Source organism: Pseudopipra pipra, chromosome 26, assembly GCF_036250125.1.
Source record: "Pseudopipra pipra isolate bDixPip1 chromosome 26, bDixPip1.hap1, whole genome shotgun sequence".
NCBI classification, from domain to species: domain Eukaryota; kingdom Metazoa; phylum Chordata; class Aves; order Passeriformes; family Pipridae; genus Pseudopipra; species Pseudopipra pipra.
Window position 1 is genome coordinate 3,738,084 of NC_087574.1, and position 20,849 is coordinate 3,758,932.

The window sequence follows — 20,849 nt, forward strand, 5'->3', positions numbered from 1 at the left end:
TGGCATTAATGAAGTTTGCACTTCTGGGTGAGCAATTTAATTTATCTCAGCAAACCAAAGCTCATTATAACAGTCCATAAATGCTATCAGATGAAAGCAGCATCCTCAAGCAATCTCAGGGATTAAAGCAAGGAGGCATTCAACTGCCAAGGCTTCTGCTGGAAAGACTGCAGTCAAAGCATGTGTGTGTTAGAGGCTGAGGAGGCACAATGTCTTCATTACTGCTGCAGATTTCTCTGTATTAAGACAGTGATCTGGACCCTCTGGAGGTGAGCAGCTTCCTTTTTTCCCCCTCTCTCTCTCCAGACATCTCTCCTTAGGGCTCATCTAGCCCTGTAGCAGCTGGAGAGACATGGGAGATGTGGGGACTCCACAGGTTGGCCACATGGGATGTCTCTCCTGCAGGGAACAGGAGCCTCGTTGGAGGGGCAGGGACTTGCAGCATGAAGGCACACAAAGAGGGTCAGGGTGGGAGGAGGAAAATGGCTGATTCTGTCCTCTTGGGCGTAGAAACCTCCTTGCCACACATCCTCTCCCACACTGGATCCAGATACTTGAACTCCAGCTCCCAGAGCTGCGCTGGCCTTGCCCTTGCCTTGCTCTGCATGGAGGCAGTGCAGCACCCACACATCCTTCCCATTGCTCCCTTTCTGCCAGGGCTGCCAGCGTGGCTGTGGCTCCAGCTGCAGCTGCAGCACACAGCACTGGCTGTCGGGGTGATGGAGTGAGCCCACCTGGGTGCTCCCTGGCAGAGGTGCTCGGTGGAAATGGCTTCTCCAGCAGCAGAAGTGATCTCCACCACCCTCATGTTTGAAATCGTATTTTCAGTTTTGCAATTCTTTTTCACGTGGAGAGTGGTGGAGATAGGCTGGGCAGGGGACGAACAGAAATAAACCCTCAAAACTTCAGTTTCTTTTCCATTTAACTTAAAAAATGAATTGCATATCACAGACACAGACTGGGGATAAAACAGTTTTCTTTTTAAAGCCTTCCTTTCAGCAGGCCCAACAGAGAGAGGCAGGGCTGTGTGTGCCTGTGCCTGGGGAGCCATAGGCTGGTGGGAAGGTCCCTGCTGCATCTGAGGGATGGGGCTTCTGGGGGGCATGCTCCAGCTGCCTGGGGTCAGGTGAGGGTCTAGGCGACCTACTGCTGCACCCTGTGTGTCAGTCCCACCTTTGCTTTTCCCCTGCAGAACCACTCACGTGCCTGGGGTGAGCCACGGGAACACTGAGCCGCTGGCACTGCCAAGACACAGAGGTTCTGGAAGCTGCCGGGAACCAGCGCCCTCAGACAGCAGCAGAGATGTCAGTGATGCAGAGAAAACCAGCTCCTGATGCAAGGCAAGGCCACGCTGCCAGGTCCTGTGTGCTGTACCCCTGAAAGCCACAGTGAGCACACTGAGGCAAGTCTGTGTGTTTTCAGTAAGGTAAGACAAGCTGACAGATAATGGGCTTCTCATGGATGCACAGCATGTGGATGTGCTAAGCCTGTAATTTTGGGACTATAATTGTCAGTAAATTATTGATGCTGTGGTGGAAGGTTGAAGTTAAGGAGAAGGGTTCTCATTTCACAAGATTTCCCCGAGGACCACGGTGGAGAAGGTGCCTGCCTCCAGAGGCAGACACGGTGGGATGCTGTTCCGTGCACACCTGGAAACCGGCCTCATGCCAGCTGTGCCATTTGCTTGTGTTGCACATCCACAGCCTCTGCTGCTGGGGTTGTGCAGAGGAAAAGGCTGGAGCAGCTGCAGCCCCGTGCGTTGTGAGAATAATGCTCTGTGCTGGGAGGATTTCTTCAGTCTGCTGCCAGCGTGAGGAATGAGCCACCGTTCCCTGAGCTTCAGTTACCACTTGACAACCATCTCCACTGCCTCTGTGATCAAAACCGCAGTGCAGGGAACTGTGGCTGTGAGTGGCAGGTATGTCTGAGGGGTTCTGTCAGATCTCTTCCACCTGCTGCTCTACCTTTCAATCACAGTAAATGTAATTTACTGTGATACAGGCATAGTGTCACCCAGGAGGCACAGCTTTCCTGGTATGTGTGATGCAACTGGGACATCTTGTCTGTGTCTACCTCTCTGTGCTTCTCAACACTGCAGATACAGGTGAGGAAAACACAGAACAGAGGCAGAAGGAATCTTTCCCTTGAGTTGCCAACAAACCCAGACAGATAGATTTGAGTTCAACACTTTCTGGGGATGTGCAGAGCCCTGCCATGTCTGGCAGCCAGACCCTGGCCCCCAGTGGGGTCTCAGGCAGTCTTACCATGTGAGGGAAGGCTTTGGTGGGCCTGGGCCTCTGGGATTCTATCCTGAGAGAGCCCTGGGAGCAGGCACAGGCAGCTGCCTTCTGACCAGCAAACCGCTGCCAGGCGGGTTTTTTTGTATCTCCTGCCTGTTCATTGTTCCAATGTCCTTGAGAGCAGAGGAGAAACACTGCTAGAGCCCTGTATAGAAATAAAGGGAGGTGTAACAAAGGGCCAGGCAGGGGAGCTGGCACTGCTCCAGCTGTGGCACATCCTCCTCAGCCTCTCTCAGGGGATGAGGGAGGGCAGCAGGAGGCTGGAAAGAGCAGGACAGCAGCTCAAGGGAGGACTGTGGTCCTGTCGTGCAACTGGACATGAGTCTCCTCCTTGTTCCCACTGCAGCCACCCAAACACGCATAAATCTGCCACACAGCAGAGCCAGACGATGTGCAGCCTGCCCCAGGCTCTGCCCTCCTGTCTGCTTTCCTGCCTTTGTGCTCTGCTTCCTGAGCAGCCCCAGCCGCCGGCATTCCCGGAGCCAGCCCAGCCCGGAGCGCGGCCCCGCAGGGCAGTCATAAATTGTAGAAGTAACTCGGGGAGATGATGCTCCAGCAAAACCGCCCTTTCAGCGTTGTCCCCAGGAAGGACGCAAGCGCTGTGTTTGCTCGGAAGGAATCATTTAGCGGCGGAAAAAAAAAAAAAAAAGAAGAAGAAGTGGAAAGAATAAAAAAAGACAAAAAAGGCGGCGCGGAGGACGGGCGGGGGGCGGCCCGGGGAGCGGGGCCGGGCTCGGGGGGCGGATCGGGACAGCCCCTCCCGCCGCCGCTCCGCGCTGCCCGCCCCGCGACCGCGCCCCGGTTCTTCCCCGCCCGTCGCCGCCGCCGCCGCAGCCGCTGTCGCCGCTCCGCTCCGCTCCGCCATGTCCGCCGAGCCGGCCCCGGCCGCCGCCGCCCCCGAGCCCGAGCAGGCCCCCGGCCCCGAGCCGCCGGCGGGCGGCGGGGAGGCGGCCGAGCACCGGGCGCTGGTGCTGACGGGCTTCGGCGGCTACGAGAAGCTGAAGGTGCAGGCGCGGCGCGGCGCCGGCCCGCGGCCCGGGGAGGTCTCGGTGAGCGTCCGCGCCTGCGGCCTCAACTTCGCCGACGTGATGGCGCGGCAGGGCCTGTACGACCGGCTGCCGCCGCTGCCCTTCTGCCCCGGCATGGAGTGCGCCGGCACCGTCCGCGCCGTCGGCGAAGGCGTCCGCGACCGACAGGTGAGGGCGGCGCGGCCCCGTGGTCTCGCCGCGCTGCGGAGTCCCGTGTGCCCCCCGGCCGCTGCACTGGGGCCGCCCCGGGGCCGGGGCTCCCCGTCGGGGCTCCGGCGTTGCTCAGCCCGGTCCAGGGGCCCGTCCGATGCCGCCCGCGGAGGCTCCGGCGGCGGACAAAGGCCCCGGACAAAGGCGAGGAATCCCCCGGACGGCCCTGCCCGTCCCGCTCGCTCCGGGACGGCGGAAGCGCCGCCGCCCGCCCGCCCGGGCTGAGGGGCCGGAGCCACGGGGAGGAGCTGGGAGCGGCCGTGTTCCTTAGACCCAGGAGGTTTTCCTAAGGTTGGACATGTTTTTCCATGGTTGATGCTATTAAGCGTTACCCCAAGGCTCCTGCCTGTTGGCAGGATGATCCTTACAAGGGGCAACAGTAATGTTCAGCGGTGTTCAGACTCCTGCTTCCAAATTGAGCAAGGAGGGCAAGACATGAACCTCATCCCTCTTGCCTTGTTAGGGGTCTGTTCGTTTGGGCAGCTGGCAGGCAGCACCCTGGGTACAAGCCAGAGCCTGGGGTGCCTGCAGTCCCTCTGAGGGTCGAAGGTTATGCCTCACCCTGTGGTGAGAGGTGCTGCGCTGCAGTCTCCCGATGAGCAGAGTGCATGCTGTGGGCTCCTGCCTGAGCCAGGGCTGCTGCAGTCCCTGCAGACCTCTGCACAGAGAACAGCGTGCATGCACTGCCTGTGGCATACCAAGGGCAGGGCTGTGACGGCTTCTGCTAGCCTTGAGCTTGTTTTAGACCCACTTGTCCTCCAAATTTAGGTTGGCGATAAGGTAATGGTCCTGGCTCGGTCAGGGCTCTGGCAAGAAGTCGTGAATGTGCCGGCCAGTCAGACTTTTCCAATGCCTGAGGGGATGAGCTTCGAGGAAGCAGCTGCTCTTCTTGTCAACTACATCACTGCCTACATGATCCTGTTTGACTTTGGAAACCTGAGACCCAACCAGAGTGTTCTCATCCACATGGCTGCAGGTAAATAGTTCTTGACAGCCTGTGTTGAGACTCTTGGCCTCACCATGCAGTTTCCAAATGGGTGGCGTGGGTAAGGAAGTAATGGGGCTGGATTGACAAAATGTCACCTGGCAGAGGTGCAGGCTTCATGCTGGCCCCATTTCCCAGCAGCTGAGGTTGGTCTCTCCCAGTGTGTCCCAGGCATCAGCCTCACCAGGCAGAGCCTTTGTTCTGCAGGCTGTTGCCAGCGCACAATCAGTGCAAACAGGGATAATTTACCTATTCAGAGGTTTTTCTGACTGTTTGCTTCTGAGGCTTTCTCGCTGCTGGTTTTCAGGTGGTGTGGGAACTGCTGCCATCCAGCTGTGCAAGACTGTAGAAAACGTCACCATTTTTGGCACAGCATCTGCCTCCAAGCACGATTCACTCAAGGAGAGTGGAGTTGCTCACCCCATCGACTACCGAACGATGGATTATGCAGAGGAGGTGCGGAAAATCTCTCCCAAAGGTACTACATGGTGGAGGGTTTCTGCAACTGTCCTGCATTTCTTTCAAGTGCAAAGAAACCTCTAGTTACTACCAGTTCTCTCTCTCTAGGTGTTGACATTGTGCTGGACCCGCTGGGAGGATCCGATACCACCAAAGCGTTTAACCTGTTGAAGCCAATGGGCAAAGTCATCACTTACGGTGAGCCCCGTGCCCACACCCAGTGCTTGTGCAGGGGGGACCATGTGGTGGCAGGGTGGGATCCACACAGGAATGCTTTGTGTTGCTCCGTGCCTGTGCTGTCAGGGACCATTGCTATTCCTGACTGCTCTGTGTGTTGCAGTTCTGTTATTTCATGAATGTCTTCAGGATGCTTCCCCTGGGTGAGGCACTGAGGGGAGTGAGATTTGTGTCTTCCCCCCAGAGCTCTGATTACAGGCTCCAAGGCTCTTCCCTCCCAGGGCAAGATCTCTCTTTGAGTACAAGCCAGTGCCTGCAGGGGAAGCTGGAATGTCCTCATGGAGGAACAGAGGCACAGCTGCTTTGTCTGGGCTGAGTTAATGCACAGCCTTGCTTTTCTTCTAGAGGATGTGTGGGTGATGAGGTTTGAGGCTACTGAATACTTATCTCTCCATTCCCCAGCTCTGGAACACTGTGATTTTGTCCCATAGACAAAGCCTTCACACAATCCCCAGTGGTATTCCAGACACTTGCACCAGTGTGCTGCTTCTGCTGTTGCAGCCGTTGCAGCGTGTGACTCCCCTGAAGAAGCAGGGCTGTAGGAGAAGGGGAGAGCTGTCCTGCCAGCCTGGCTGGGTGGCACTCATAACCCTTTCTTGTCTCTGCCAGTACTCCAGTCTAGCTACTGCTGCCTTAGGAGGGATGAAGAAAGGAATTCTACGTTTTTGTGATATATACGAGTGCTGATAATCCAGATTCTGGATTATCTTGAGGCTGAGACAGGTGCCTGTTTCCACTGATGGGCAGATGGGCAGAGCCTCATGTAATCCAGTTTTCAGCTCTGTCCATCACTGGACAGTGAGTTGCTGTTCCCCTGTGCATTGTCTGAGCTGTTCCATGGGATGCCTGTTGCCTCTCATGTTGTGTTCCAGCTCATCTATAGCTTGCCTTCTTTTTAGGGGTAGCAAACCTGATCACTGGGCAAAAGAAGAACCTCATGGCTATGGCTAAAACCTGGTGGAACCAGTTCAGCATCAATGCCTTGCAGCTCCTACAACAAAACAAGGCAGTGTGTGGCTACCACCTGGGATATATGGATGAAGAAGTTGAGCTTCTCAGAAGTGTTGTAGCCAAGCTGGTTAACCTGTACAGTCAAGGCAAAATCAAGCCTAAAATAGACTCTGTATGGCCCTTTGATCAGGTGAGTCTGAGCTAACATACAGGCTGGCAGCAGTTCAGAGTGAGCACCTTTGTTCCTGGGGCTGAACTGCTGGAAGTGTTTGATAACCATCTGTTTGCAGACGTTTGGTGCCTTTTTCCTTTTAAGATACTGTGGGTGAGTAAAGTGGCTGGGCTCTTCTGCTCCAGTGCACAGAGCTGGGCAATGCCAGACAGTGTCCCTGTGGAGTAGGGCAGGTGCTCAGCTGTGCTCCATGGGCAGCAGCAACCAGGAAGGGGCTGCATTATGCATCAGGCTGGAGTCTGCCCTGAGCCTGCACCCTGCAATTAAGCAGAACAGATGGGAAGGTTGTTGCTGCCCTTCCAAGAGTGAAAAAGAGCTCTGGCAGTGAAGCAGAATGAGGGTGTTGGAAGGGAGCAGCAGGTTTTTCACTAGCTCTGATCAGTGTTGTTGCATGGATGTGTCCAGGCAAAGTCAGGCTCTTCCCTTGGAAATCCTGTGCTGGGGCAGAACTTGCTGCAGGGGAGCAAAGAACTTAGTGATGATCAGTCAGTATTCGTACCTGATACCTGTCCTATGGAGAGGCTTAAGGAAAACTTGGATTCCAGGCCTGGCACTTGCTTGGACTGCAGGGAAAGGTGCCTCTGGGTTATCCTTTAGTCTGGTCTGGGTGGACTGAGGGGCCCAGGAAGGTCATGGATGCACTGTGCAGGGTGGGTGGGGATCTCACCAGATTCCTTTTGCTTCCAGGTGGCAGAGGCCATGAGGCAGATGCAAGAAAAGAAGAATGTTGGAAAAGTCATCCTGGTTCCTGAAGCACCGAAGGAAGAATCCAAAAAAGCAGAGAACTAAAGAAAAGAGATGTATGCAGATTATGAATTCATGGTTTAACTCCCTGATCTCTTTGGGACCTGAAAATGGACAGATCAGTAGCTTCCATCTTCACCAGTACAAGAACATCATGGTTATCGTTCAGATGAGGTTTGCATGCTCTTGTTGTGACTGACCCTTTGCCAGATATGCCTCCTGCTCTCTCTTTTGAAGGCTGTTTATTTCGTACAGTTTTCTAATCACTTGTTTCTCTACTGAATTTCCAAACTAACCTTATTTTTCTCACAGTGCAGCTGAAGCTTCCAGGCAGTCGGTGACTAACAACTGCACAGCCTGTCACTGTAAAGTCATGGCCAAATGTACTGTAGCAACTGCCAAGTATCTCTGCAGAAACTGAGCCCTGATGAAGTGTTCTCACTGTCACCTTTGTGAAGCCTGTTCAGCAGAGAATTGGCCAAATGTAGGGTGTTTCCTCCACAGCCAAAGGAAAGCACAGCTGGCCTCGTTTAATTCAAGCAGGGATTTCTCTTCTGTTCACACTGGCCCTGCTCTTTCCCCTCTGCTTTTGTAGGCCACTAACACAGTCAGATAGTAACAACTCCTGTTGTCTTTGCCTTGACCATCCTGGTTAATTTGGGGTCTGTGGCATACCATGCTTAATTTGCAGTTACTTCTCTTTGCAGTCAGCAAATACCCTGACAGGCTGAGCTGGGCTGTGTCTCAATACAGAAGAAAAGTTTCAATTGGGTAACTTGATCTTGTCCATTTTCTATTTCCAAACTGGATAGAGAGATCTGAACTGTGTCTGATTCTTGGAGACCATAAGGACTCAACTGTGTCAAACGACTGGAACAATTGATGTTGGCTCGGTGCTTTATTATGTTGGGCTCCAAGTTGCTATTGCTAAGGCTAAACTTTACCCTCCTGTTTGTGTTTCCAAGGGCTGCAGTGTTGAATTGGACTTCATTGGGATGGGAACACTCACACCAGCTTGGGGTTCAGTGCTGCAGTAGGGCTTGACTCTTCTTCCTGTGAATCTTTGACTCATGGGACCCTTGGGCTCTCTTCCAGCACTGAGGGTTTAGGAGCTGACTGTGGTGTTCCTCCTATAGCAGAACTTTGTTTCTCTTCTGCTTTTCTTCTGTGCGTTTGAAAATGGAGCTGTGCAGAGACCCAAGCCCAGTTCTGTGAGCACCTTGAGTCCTGGGTGGTGCTGTGCTTCCCACTGGACCCTGCTTGTAGTCCCAGGCAACTCTGGTGCTGTTGGTACTTGCTTTTGAGGCTTTGTCATGGATTGTAGGTGCTGTGGGCTCTTAGGCTTCATTTTGGATTTGAAAAGGTAAACCCAAGGGCACCAAGAAGAGCTGCTCATCATGGAAGAACTCAGGCTTCAGGAGCAAAACCTTGCAACCAGAAGTCCTGCTTAACCAACCCCCAGGCAGGGCCCAGGGCCCAAGGAGGGCAGGTGCAGGGTCCCACACACAGCCCCCTTGGCCCCTGAGAGAGCCCACGCAGGGCTGGGGGTCCTGTGCAGGGGAGGAGTGTGGCTTCTTCCTCAGCCTGCTCTGTCCTCCAGCAGGGCTCCTGTCTATCAGTGCAGCTTGTAGTTCAGGTGCTTGGGCTCAGTCCAAAGTTCTTTAGAAATGCGTAGGCACAGCTTGCCTGGCTAACTTTACATATTGAAACAACCCTGTTCCCTACAACCTCAGAGGAGTGCTGGAGCCCTCTCACAGATCCTTGTCAGTTCATCTCTTGAACTTCATAAATATGGGCTGATGGAACTCGCAAGCACAACTTCTTATCTTTCTGAATCCAAAATCTTGTTGCTTCTTTCAATCTGCCCTGTCATGCTAATTTAGATTAAATCCAACAGTGTTTAATGCTGCTTTACTAGGTCTGACAACAGGACTGTCCAAATTGCTGAAATGGAAAGTCTGGACCTGTTCCTCTGAGAAACTGGACCTTACCTTGATGACAGAGCAGCGTGCTCAAATGGCACCCAACCCTGCACATCTTCAGGTTCTACTCACTGGTGAAAAGGAAAACTATCCCAGTGTGTTTCACAGTAACATCCTCTCCCTGCTTTACTCTTGGGTCAAGCACATGCTCAGTGCCTTACATGGATGGCCTTGGGTTGGGTGGTGTGGCCCAGGAGCCTCACAGCTTCCTGTCAGACCCCCCGACCCACAGGAAACAGCATCTCAGTGCCTTCTGCTACATGACTAGGAAGTCACTGGGGCCTTTTCCATTCTGGCCAGGTATATTGCCAAAATCCTGTTTTGACTCTTGCTAGCTCTCTTTTGTGAACACTGGTGATGTCATTGGAATTTCTGTGAACAAGCTGTACTCTTCCCAGGTGTCCTAGCCTTTCCAGGCCTGTCCTGGCAGTTCTGTGCTCCCCAGTCCTGAAGACCTGTTGTAGAGCCCTTGTCTCCCCCAGGGTGGCTGTTTGGCTCCTGGCAGTCCTCGAGTGAGGCTTTATCTGCTGCCCTGGCCTTGGCTCTCTGGGAACAATCCCTGTTCCTGTATCTGCTCACGTGTCTTCTGCATACAAATTCCTGAAGCCCTTATCGGGGCAGGAAGAATGCCAAGCAGTTAGTGTGTTAGAATTCAGCACTGGCTGTTTTGTGTCCCTTGGTAGCAACAGTGTTTTCTATAGAAAGACCAAGATTAAGTGTAACCTTGCTCTCCTCTGCCCCTGCTCGATGCTCTGCTCTAGGGGGGTGCTGTTGGTTGTTTTTTGGGTTTGGTTTTTTACTTTTTTTTTTTTTTATAGGACAGTAGGTATAGAATCTACATAAAACAACTTCAAGGGTCTTAATCAAGTTAACCAGCAGGTTTGTACACAAGGACCAAAGCAGAAAACCAAAAACAAACCCTAGTATAAAAATCATTCCACTCAAGGTTGCTTGTTTAGGGCAAAGTTGTGCTAGTGAGGAAGTGGGAGATTCCTGTCCTTAATCACATGTGCCATTCCAGCTATCAGAAGTGCAATTTAATGTTTATTTTACTGATTGTCTGACTCTAAGGTTCTCCCATGAGGAGTACAAGTGGAAAGTGTGAGTAAGGGGTTGATGAGCAGAGGAGGGGTCCCCAGCCCTGCCAGCCACAGCATGGGGTGCCTGTGCAAGTGCCTCTCCTGTCATTGCTGCAGTGGCCTCCCAGGCTGGTGCTGCTGGTATTGCATAAAGGGCAACTCCTTTGCTTCACCAGGCAGCTGTTGCCACGTTTTTGACTCTGGTTTCTCTGAAGCTTCCTTACGTTGCATGCTGACCGCAGGAGGGGAAGGGAGCAGAGGCGGCCTCCACTCGGATGGAGGAACACAGCCCATGCCAAGTACTGTGGGAAGGAGTTTGGCTGTACATTTTGTTTCAGACACCTGTGTTAAACTAGAATTGATTGACCAGAGACAAATAAGAAGCACTGTGGGTCTTAGGCTTCAGCTGGTGCAGAATTCTGGCCCACTGACAGCTGCTATCATAGGTGTTACACCACTGGTTGCCTGAAGTCTCTGGTGGGCTGAGCCCTCGTGATGGCAAAGTGTGACTGGCAAGTAGTACATGAGCATGATGTGAAACACATTAGACTCTGAGTGAGCCTCTTACAACATACAGTCTGGTCTGTACTGTCTGAGTCATGTTGATTTGCAGATATGTGACATGAGTGATGCTCATCCTACGGACACATGGAAAATCTTTGTTTAAAAATATATATTCTGCTTTGTACGTGTAACCAAGCTGGACAGAAAGGAAGTGTGCCCCTGATGTTTACATGATTATGTGTAATGCTCCTCTCTCAAATGTTACCATATGCCTTATGTGTTTCAAATGGTAATTAAAAGCATAACAAAACCGTCCATGGTACACTGCTCAGGTTTCTGTTGGCATGAACCCTCTGCCCTCAGCTTGGCCTCTGGACAGGTTCAGTTGATAAAGTGTAACTCTCCCAGCCTCTGCTCTGGAAGACAATCAATTGTTGCTCCTAACACGCTGTTCTGGAAGGCAGCTATGGTGATTTTTGTTTGTGAAGCCCTCAGCTGAGCTCTGCCCTTTGTGTCTGAGGTGTCTCTGTAGCCAGGTGGGACTGAAGGAGGGTGCCTGGGCTGAGGGTAAGACAAGCCATGAACAACCACTACTGAACGTGAGAATAATCATTTTTATTTATGTTTCTCCACTTAGAGACTGTCCCTGGGAGGCAGCTGTTGCAGGTGCTGAAAGCTGTTAATGTTCTCCTCATGAGAGCACCAGGTCACCTGCTGGCCCCAGAGCAGGTGCTGGAGAGGGGCTGAAGCACGAGGCTGTCTGCTGAGGCATGAAGAGCTGACACTAATGACAGAGCCCTGGCTCTGGTGGCAGCTGAACTGGAACCTGCCTGTAGGAGGTGGAAGGTACTTCCAGAAGCTGGGGCTGGACTAGGCACAGGCTCCTGCTAAGGTTTGGGTCATGCTGCTGAAAGCCACACAGGGCTCAGCCTGAAATCAGCTGAAATCAGGTGTGTAACTGGCTGGCAGGACACACAACCAGGAGGAGCTGGAGTTTCTAGGAAGTGCTGATCCACGCTGAGGCCTGTGTGGGGCAGGGACGGAGGTGCTGCTGTCGCTGATGTGCAGGTTTCTGGCTACCTATGGGGACACAGGAGCTCCTTGGATAAACACCTGCTTTTTCTCGAGCTGTCTCTATTAAGCTGCAGTTTTGTCAGCAGGAAAGGAAGGCGAAGCGAAGCCCTGGGCTGTGGCCATGGGAGTCTCATGCAATGCCCAGTTTCTTCAGAACTGTGCGGACCTCCCGGAGATACTGGGCGTCCGGGTAGCCGTTCCTGTGGAGCAGAGGGGGAAGTGCTGTAAATCCTGCTGATGTGCCAAAATCACAGAGGGGGGAGCAGCAGTTTGGTTTTGCCCCAGCCCTTCAGCAGGGGCTGAGGGTGGAAGTCCTGCTCCTGGGAGCTGCTTACACCTGCAGGCACAGCTCGCACCCAGTGCTGGCTCCGGAGCCCTGTCACGGGAAAGGCTGTAAGTGAACAGGGCCTGGAATTCCTGTCCTTGAGGAATTTACAGGTGTGGGATGGGCAAGGGCTTTTGCTCTAGCTGGAGGGTGCCAGGGGTGGTCTGCCATACCGTAGCTGCCCTGCAAGCTGAAGCAAAGGGAGGCACCAACTCTGCCACTGTGGGAGCATGGAAGAGCCACCCCTGCCAGGATTTGTTGAGCCCATGGTTCTCCTCCTCTAATTGCTAAAACAACCACAACCATACCCAAAACTTAGGATGAGCTGGGCCATACCTGGCTTTGCCTCCACCAAAGGAGGTTTTGTGTGGAATAAGGCCCCATGTCACTCTTTCCTCTCCATTGCAGGACTTGATCTGGAATGTCAGTCCATGCTCAAATGCTTTCTTCAGCAGCATTGCTGTCTTCTGCCCTTCCTTGTTGTCAGGTAGGAAGGCACAGAAATGCCCCCCTTTGTAAGACTGTCCTGGGCGAGGGTCCCCAACCTTAGAACAGGAATAAGATGTTTTAAACAGTGGCTGGAGTGCTGTGCCTCTTGAGGGGACTTCTAAGGTTTGTGCCAGCTTGAGAGATACACCAGTGACCATGGTCCCCAGGGGCTGATAGTCACTGTCAACTAAAAACAGATCATACTTGCTCCTCTTCAAAAGCAGCAAGCTGCTCCCAAACCTGGTGTGAAGCTTTTTGCCTTCCCCAGGTCAATACCTCTGCTGCTTTCCACATGAGGTAGGGAGCTGTGGCTGCCCTTTCCCCCCAGCTACACACACACACTTGCCCTCACCCCAACCACCCTGACAGACCCCCTGCATGTGCTGTGGTGGGATGGGGAAGCCCCATGGTGGGTACCTACCCCCTGCACGCCGTCAGGGATACTGTAAGCAACTTGAAGCGTCAGGTCTCGATAGTAGCCGGGCAGGCTCTGAGATAGAGAGGAGATCTTGAATGTCCCCGGGATCTTGGAACTCGGGGCAGCTGAGGAGAAGCTGCAGCATGCTGGCCTCACACTGTCTGCTGCAAAACACGTCCTGCACAAGGCATGACCACAGGGGCCCTGGCAGGTCACCCCTGAGCCCTGGCAAGCATCACACCGGCCCAGGGGAATGGTGCCACTTTCCTGTCCAAGGCTGGAGTCTCTTCTCTGCTGTGATGAGAGGTCAGGCTCCTCCTGCTCACTGCTCCTGCCCTTTGGGAGCTGTGCCCTTCCCTGGCCCCTGGGCTCTGCTGCAGGTGCCTGTTGGGCCGCAGCTGGTGGCAGCTCAGGAGCCGTGGCCCTGTACAGCCAGGTGGGCAGGGAGTGAGGAGCCCCCTCAGCTGCAGGGACTGGGGAGCGCAGCTGTCCCATCGCTTCATTGTGGCCTCCTCTGCTCTTGCCTTTGTCTCTTGCAAACTGGAATCTGTCTGGCAAAACCTGTTTTAGCCGGGCGATGTCAGACTCCCCCAGGGACAGTTTTGTCTTCAGCTGTTCCTGGGACTCCTTCAGACCAGCAGGACTTGGCTTATCCCCCACAGCAGGGTTCAGAGGGCTGCTTCCTCCTTGCCCAGTCCCAGAATCAGCACGGCCATTGGCCTCCTCCTGCCCCCTTGCCTGCTGGAACCTCCAAGGACTGGGGGACCTCTTTTCCTCGGTTTCTGGCACCCAGGAAGCCCTGAGCATATCATTGGGGACTGCTTGATTGCTGATGTTCAGGTGCTGCAGGCCCATCTGGAGGGACTCCAGGCTACTTGGAAGGGCTGCATCCAGCACTGTGTCCTGGCTTCTACTTGGCTGGATGACACTTGATTGCCCTGTACTCTCTGGTCCTGGAGACACAGATGAAGACTTCAGGGCACGTAGCCTCCTGGAAGAAAACACGTGGAAGGCTTCAGTCACTCCTGGCAGCATTTCCTTGGGGTAAGCAAGATATAGCTTGTACTTGTCTTTGTGGAGTCCAACCTGGAGGGATTTTCCTCGCAAGAGGCTGCACAGTTCACTCAGGGCACTGTCATCTGGACCATCTACAGTGAGCTCTGAGTAGCTCAGACTCTGACACACCAGGTCAGGGCACTTCTGCACAAGAGCTTCCACCTGCCATTTAGCCTGGAAGAGCCTGCTCCTGTCCTCTGCCTGCAGTGTCAGCACTGCGCAGTCCCCAGCACGGCGCTCCGAGATCTGCACCTTCCCCCCCCTGCACAGCTTGTCGATAGTGACACGGCAGGTGTCTCTCAGGTAAGACCACTGCAGAAAGTCCAGGCTCATTTCCTCACTCACCCTGCTGCTGCCACTGTCTCGGGACTTGTTGCTTTCCTCTGACCTTGGCAGGGAGAAGCTGTTGGACCGGCGCAGCAGAGGCCTGGATGCAGAGGGTTTGGAGTCTAAAGCAGAGGAGGTCCTTGTCACATCAAAGGTGCTGGAGGTGCCAGTGAGGGAATGGTGCCCAATGGGACTTGAGCCTTTAGAGTCCCCAGGATGCTGTGAAGTGCTGTTTTCTTTACCCTCAAAGGACGACAGCACCTTGTGTCCTGGAAGCCTGACAGCTCCTTCGACATGGTCCCGTTCTGTGGGGTCGTTCTGCTGAGGCTCTGCTGCTGACCCCAGAACCTCACCTGCTGTAGGGACAGGAGGCTGATACTGCTGGGTCAGTGCTGTTGGGTCACTCAGACCAGGAGCATCTGATGAGTGTTTCCTGGAAAGCTGCACCTGTCCCACTGGCAGAGAGTCCTGATTCAGCAAGAGGCCCTGGCCAGCCTGAGACCTGTCAGTTTTCAGGGCACTGAAGTTGGCAGCTAGCTTAAGCTCACCTTTCAGCTCTGGCCTGCCTGAGCTGAGCTTTGTCACTGAGGAGTCCACAGGCACTTTGGGCAGATGCAGTGGAGCCTCTGTGGTGCCGGAGGCTGTGGGGTGTGAGGGCTGGTTGCTGCTCAGCACATCAACTGTGTGTGCAGCACCTCTCCTGGTGATGGAATGCTGAAGGTACTGCTTGGCCTGGGACACGTCAACGAGGTTTCCAATAAGATAAATCTGCTTCGTGTCCTCGTGGCAAAGCAACTGAGGATACAGCTTCTGCAGCTCGCGTGTCAGAGCCCTGAGTGCCTGGCTGTCCATTCCCAGCCCTCTCTTGGCGATCTTCTCCTTGCGCAGGCTCACCTCCAGCTGCTGGTAGAGCTGCTGCAGGGCCAGGCGGGCCTCTCGCAAGGCCCCCATGTCCCCAGACAGCCCTCCAGATGGCTGGAGGTACAATATGGTGATGCCATCGCTGGTAACATCAACCACATCCACGCGATGCTGGCGCAGCACACCTTGGTACTTGGCAGCACAGAACCTCTGCATGTACAAGTAGATGTCCAAGTCCATCATCAGAGAAAATTCCTCTAGCTGTTCCACAGCTTCCCCATCCACTGGGCCCCGAGGTGATGGGATTTTAGCTGTCATTTCACACTCCTGGTCCCCATTTGGCAGCTTTGCTGTCTCTTCTGCTGACTCAGTGGAGTCAGGCACTTGCTGGTGATCATGCATTCCCATCTCTTTGGCCCCACGGCTGGAATCTGGCAGGAGGATCTCCCCAGTGGCTTTGCTCCTGAGGTTCAGGCTGCCCAGCAGGTCTCTGCTGAAGGCCTGCAGCTCAGTGAATGGGCCCTGGACTATGCAGTGTGTGTTTTTAGAATCAAAGTTAAACTGCACATTGCTGTAGCCCTTGTGCAAGTCCCTGAGGAGGGTTTTGCCAGTAGGAAGCTTGCCATAGTCAACTATCATGCACGCACGTATGAAGATCTGCAAGTAGATAGCAAGGGAGTGAGAGAGCAAGGACCAAAAATAACCTCCCTCCAAGGCACAAGAGAAGGCAAGTGCACCTGACCCCTGTATTATTATGACAGAAGAGATGACCAGTCTTCCATCTCTCTCCCTCAGCATCCAGCTTTCAAGAGAGATGGAGCCTGATACAGACAGGACCAAAAGACCCACACTAAGCAACTCCTCAACCTTGTGCACTTGTCAAAAGCTTTCTGCAACCAAGGAATGAGAGGGGGAAGTCACACAGAGATGTGACTGCATTTCTACACACTGGGAGCTCTCCAGACAGCCAGTACCTCATCGGGGCTCAGCTCCTCAGTGTGCAGGGTCACCTCCAGTGGGTACTGCATCCCTCCGATCGCCAGCACGTGGTCCTTCAGCTTCAGGATCCTCTGGGCCACTGGTGGGAAAAGCCACCCGAACCTGCGTCAGCCCAGCTGAGGGGCAGCAGCGGGGCTGCGGGGCCGGTGGGACAGGGGCACGGCGGGGCTGGGGATGGCGGGACAGGAGACGGCAGGACAGAGCCCCCGAGGGTCCCGCGGCCCGTTACCTTCCGGCGCCTCGAAGGTGATGAGGCCGCAGGGCGGGGGCCCGGGCAGCATCCGGACCTCGGCGATGTCCCCGCCGCCGTTGCGGGAGCGCAGGAAGTGGATGGTCAGCTTGTCGGCCACCCTGTCCGGAGGCAGCTCGGCGGGGAGGCCCCGCACCCGCACCGTGCGCCCCGCCATGCCCGCGGGGAGCGGCCGCGCCCGCCGGGCCCTGCGACACCGGGGAGCCTCCCGGGAGCCCCAGCGGCGGCTCCCCCGCTCCGCCGCACCGGGCCCTCGCCCGCCCCGTCACACCCCGGCCCTGCGGCCCCTGCCCGGCCCCGGCCCCGCTGCCGCAGGGAAACGAAAGCGAAAGCGGGGCCGCCCCGCCCCGGCCGGCACCTCCCCGGGCCCCGCGGGACGGCCCGGCCCCGCAGAGCGCGGCCCGGGGACCCGGCGCCGCCGCCCCCATCCCGGGAAGGGCCCAGCCCCCCGACGGCTCCTGCATGCAGCTCCCGGCCCGGCCCGACCCCAGCACGACAGACACGGTGCTCTCGCCAGATGCTTTAATTCTCGCCGTGCCGGGGGGCACACGGAGCTCCACAATCTCGGCTTGATGGGGATGGCCAGGACTAGCCCTGGGATGGCCAGGGCTAGCCCGTGTCCTCCACAAACACGGCCCTCCCCGTCCACCCTGCTGGGACGTAGGCGAGGGCATCCACCTCCCCGCCGCCGAGGCTGGCCTTCTGGAAGTGGATCTCCAGGGTGTCTCTCATGGACTCATCAAACAGCACATCGGGAATGCCAGAAAGCAGGACAGTCCTGGGACAGCAGGAGGGCTGGAGCTGGACAGAGACAGGGATGAGCTGTGTGGTGGAGTAGGGAGAGGGGCTTCAGGAGCCCCCCACCTGTGCTGCCTTGGCACAGGCTGGCAGGTGCTGCTTGCACAGGGTTCGTGCATTTACCTGCAAGTTGGTGATGTCTCCATTCATGTATGGTGATATTTTGACTTTGTATTTTTCTCCCAAAATAGGAACCTCAATGTATCCTCTCTCAACTAGCAGCTCTGCGACTGAAGATGGAGAGGAAAGCCCTGAACTGCCCAGGCCCCAGATGAGCTCCAAGGGAGGTTATGTCCCTGGCATAGGCACCAAGGCTGACACTGCCCAACTCATTGTCAAGCTCATCTACATCAGAATAGTCTCAGGGGAGGCAGGACAACCTGGGCTCACTGTGCCTTCCCTGTTCCTCAGACACAGCTACATCTGCCCTCAGGAGATGACCCATTTCCCTCTAGAACAGGCTGGGCTGCTCCACCCTCGCCAGCCGCCCAAGCTCAGCACACCCCACGCACCTCCATCCTCTCTGAAGGTCAGCACCACCTGGCGAGAGTCTTCCTGGAACTTCCTCCTCTCCACCTCACTGCCCCCATTCTTTTTCTTGCTGAAGAAGAGCTCCAGCTTGTCCAGCAGTGCATCCCTAGGGATGTCCCCGTTGGGCAGGTCAGACACAATGATGCTCCTGCTGCTCTGAGTCAGCTTGATCTGTGAGTGGCACAGGCCATTCAGTGCCAGAGCAGGACCGGCCCCAGAGCTCAGGGGAGTAGCACTGAATGGGGCTGGTAGCAGTGCCCTGGTGGTAGCAGTGCCCTGGTAGTGGCAGGCTCGAGCAGGGGGGAGCATTGTGCCCAGGGCAGCTCTGTGGTGTGGGATGCAGCAGGCTCTCAGGCCCTACCTCCAGGGCAGATGGCAGCAGTATCTCCACGGGTGCTGCCTGCACTTGCATTCTGCACTGGTCAAGGTCCTCCACTTCCTCCCAGCAGCTCAGCTTCACCACGTGCTCTTTCACCTCTATGATCCTCTGGGCCACTGCAAGCAGAGAGAGCCCCCAGCACAGGGCAGTGACTGCCTGCTCCCAGTAGTCTGTGGGACAGGACAGAGCAGGGAGAGGCCCCAGCACAGGGCAGTGACTGCCCGCTCCCAGTGCTCTGCAGAACAGGGCACAGTGCCAGCAATGCTCAGGGAGGACCCCCACACAACACAGGTGGAGGGGCAGCACCGAGCCCTGGAGGGAACACAGGGCAGGACCCAAAGTGATTGAGCAGGACACCAGGCCAGGGCAATGCTCTTCTCACACTTACCCTCTGCCTTCTCAAAGGTGATGAGAGCTGAGCCCCCTGGCAGAGGGTAGCGGATTCGTGGGGTGAGCATCAGTTTGTTCATGTCCTCCTCGTTTGCTGCAAGTCCCTTAAACACCATTTTCTTCTCTGGCAAGGCAGACTGCATCTAGGTTCAAGTACAGACAGAACCTGGAGGAGACCAGACCCTGCACAGGCATATCTCAAGCTCATGGCTCAAAATAAACAGCTGGAGAGCCTCAGCAGAGTCTCTCGTAGGGTCTGGCTGTGCCTGGAGTCCCAAAGCCATGACTGGAGCTCCTGGCTCTGGAAAGGAGCCACCTGTCAGCAGGAGCTGTGCCAGTCATCACACAGTGCCCAGCTGCATTTGCTCGCAGCCTCTCCGGTCAGGCTTGCACTCTTGCCAGCAGACCTGAGCACCCACACACACTCTATTACCATCACAAGATCACCCTGGGGGACCCTCTTCAATTCTTCCAGTTTATTTTTCAGGACCTGCTTCTCCTTCATCAGTCTGGTGTTCTCCTCCTGTGCTGCGAAAAGCTCCATCTGGAAGGAAGGAAAGAGGGGGCAGTAAGGGAACACCAGGACATGAGGGGCTGCAGCACACTTCTCATTCTGAGCACAGCACTATTCTTGGACACAGCTTCACCCACACCATTTTCCTGCTCTTGACTGCCTGCAGCCCTGCCCTGGCTCCTTGCCCTTGAGGACAGCTCTGCCTTCACCACCATGGCACTGCCTCACTTCCCAGCACAGGCCTGTTTCCTGTGAAACCTCCACCAGACCCAGAGCAAAGGGATCTCAGAGCAGTGAGCTCCACAATGCAGCCCCTCCACCACCCACACCTTTCCAAGCCAAAGGCATATCCTCTGAACACCAACCTGGTGGGCTCTCTCTTCACCTCTGTTTAAAGACATTTGATGTTCAAGAATTTTATGCAGTACTTTTCCCTCTTTCCTCAGCTCTTGTGTCCTTTGCTCTGTAGCTTCCTTGGCCGTTTGTAGCTTTACACAGTCTTGCTCCAGAAGACTGTAAAGCTCCTGTGAGAAGCACCATCAGACAGTAAGACCCTGCAGACATTGTGCCACCCAACTGGCCACCCAGCCCCAGCACAGGCTGCTCCTTTGGGAATGAGCTCGGATCCCAGGACAGGCTCTCTTCTCCACGGGATTAGCCCTCTCCGCCGCCTCTGGCTCATAGTCCAAGAAAAGACACTCGATCTCACAGCCAGGGCCGGCTGGGCAGATCCCGGGGCGATCCCGGGCGGTTGGGATCCAGCCGATCAATCCCCTCTCCTGGACGCACCTTGAACTGCTCGATCTCCCGCCGGAGCTGCTCGGGGCTCTCCGGGCCGTCGGGATCCAGCCGATCAGTCCCCTCTCCCGGACACACCTTGGACTGCTCAGTCTCCCTACAGAGCTGCTCGGGGCTCTCCGGGCCGTCGTGCAGCCGGACGAAGGAGTCCTAACCAGAGGAGGGGTCTCAGCCGCTCTGCGCCGGCCCCTCCGCCCCCCTCCCCGCAGCTCCCCGCGGCTCAGCTCCTCCTCACCTCGTCCGAGTCCATCCCCGCGGCGCTGGGGCAGCACGGACCAGCCCAGGGGAGCCCTCCCTGCCCGGTCTCCGCCGCCGGGGAGCCCTACGCCGGCTCCCTTTCGCTTTCGCTTCCGCGGCCCCGCCCCGCCCCGCCCCGGCCGGCGGAAGGCACGGACCGCCCGGGCCCCCCCGCCACGGCCCCAAACCCCGTCAATCAACCCCGCCTCCCTCCCATGGAACCCGCCTCCCCCAAGCACCCGACTGTCCTGCCCGAAACCGACCAGGAAATAAACACCTGAATAAATACGTACACAACCTCTTCCTGCCCTCCTCTCGGGTTTAACAACCCGAGCCAGCCCCTGCTCCCCCCTCAGGTGGCCAAAGCCAGCACCCACCCCGTTTAGGAACCAAAAATCCAACACCCTCAGGTTGGTCCCCACGTGAATCACCCTGCACTCAGCAGACACTTGGAATCATCCATTCACTTTCCCTCTTCTACCCCTTTTCTCTCACAGGAATCATCACAGTTTTGGGAATAAGAGATTTCCAGTGTGGCAGGAATGACATCAACCTAAAGGTGCAGGAGAGAAGAGCAGCCCTGGCCCCACCCTGTGCAGGAGGTACCCCAAGGCAGTCCCAGAGGTGACATCTGCACCCTTGGCTCAGGTGCTGACACTCACCTGGACAGCCATAGCTTTCCAGCTCTTAGA

General features: G+C 55.7%; 3 protein-coding genes across 3 annotated transcripts; 1 reads left to right on the plus strand and 2 right to left on the minus strand.

Moving 5' to 3' along the window:
- Positions 1 to 3,148: 3,148 nt before the first annotated feature.
- On the plus strand, positions 3,149 to 11,026 carry VAT1 (vesicle amine transport 1). The gene is made up of 6 exons (XM_064636509.1): positions 3,149 to 3,496; positions 4,307 to 4,514; positions 4,831 to 5,001; positions 5,091 to 5,180; positions 6,119 to 6,360; positions 7,090 to 11,026. Exons 1-6 carry the CDS (start codon positions 3,164 to 3,166, stop codon positions 7,189 to 7,191), a joined length of 1,146 nt encoding a protein of 381 aa, XP_064492579.1. The 5' UTR covers positions 3,149 to 3,163; the 3' UTR covers positions 7,192 to 11,026.
- A 279-nt stretch (positions 11,027 to 11,305) lies between these two features.
- On the minus strand, positions 11,306 to 16,798 carry LOC135402924 (uncharacterized). Its single transcript, XM_064636471.1, has 5 exons — positions 16,490 to 16,798; positions 16,236 to 16,339; positions 13,021 to 15,918; positions 12,447 to 12,655; positions 11,306 to 11,985 (listed from the first exon to the last, which is right to left on the minus strand). Exons 1-5 carry the CDS (start codon positions 16,665 to 16,667, stop codon positions 11,916 to 11,918), a joined length of 3,459 nt encoding a protein of 1,152 aa, XP_064492541.1. The 5' UTR covers positions 16,668 to 16,798; the 3' UTR covers positions 11,306 to 11,915.
- A 220-nt stretch (positions 16,799 to 17,018) lies between these two features.
- IFI35 (interferon induced protein 35) lies at positions 17,019 to 20,293 on the minus strand. Its single transcript, XM_064636508.1, has 9 exons — positions 20,156 to 20,293; positions 19,912 to 20,070; positions 19,488 to 19,646; positions 19,042 to 19,152; positions 18,607 to 18,751; positions 18,201 to 18,334; positions 17,821 to 18,010; positions 17,432 to 17,538; positions 17,019 to 17,311 (listed from the first exon to the last, which is right to left on the minus strand). Exons 1-9 carry the CDS (start codon positions 20,168 to 20,170, stop codon positions 17,120 to 17,122), a joined length of 1,212 nt encoding a protein of 403 aa, XP_064492578.1. The 5' UTR covers positions 20,171 to 20,293; the 3' UTR covers positions 17,019 to 17,119.
- Positions 20,294 to 20,849: the final 556 nt, after the last annotated feature.

Excerpts from the sequence above, each read along its gene's own strand:
- IFI35 (XM_064636508.1), bottom strand. Across the intron at positions 19,647-19,911 it reads GGGAGATCGAGCAGTTCAAG|GAGCTTTACAGTCTTCTGGA; the intron begins GTGCGTCCAGGA and ends TGCTTCTCACAG. Across the intron at positions 18,011-18,200 it reads TGCTGCCATCTGCCCTGGAG|ATCAAGCTGACTCAGAGCAG; the intron begins GTAGGGCCTGAG and ends TGCCACTCACAG.
- LOC135402924 (XM_064636471.1), bottom strand. The coding sequence starts at position 16,667 with ATGGCGGGGCGCACGGTGCGGGTGCGGGGCCTCCCCGCCGAGCTGCCT. Across the intron at positions 15,919-16,235 it reads AGGAGCTGAGCCCCGATGAG|ATCTTCATACGTGCGTGCAT; the intron begins GTACTGGCTGTC and ends ATCTACTTGCAG. Across the intron at positions 12,656-13,020 it reads TCCCTGACGGCGTGCAGGGG|GTTGGGGACCCTCGCCCAGG; the intron begins GTAGGTACCCAC and ends TCCTGTTCTAAG.
- VAT1 (XM_064636509.1), top strand. The coding sequence starts at position 3,164 with ATGTCCGCCGAGCCGGCCCCGGCCGCCGCCGCCCCCGAGCCCGAGCAG. Across the intron at positions 3,497-4,306 it reads AAGGCGTCCGCGACCGACAG|GTTGGCGATAAGGTAATGGT; the intron begins GTGAGGGCGGCG and ends CTCCAAATTTAG. Across the intron at positions 5,002-5,090 it reads GCGGAAAATCTCTCCCAAAG|GTGTTGACATTGTGCTGGAC; the intron begins GTACTACATGGT and ends CTCTCTCTCTAG.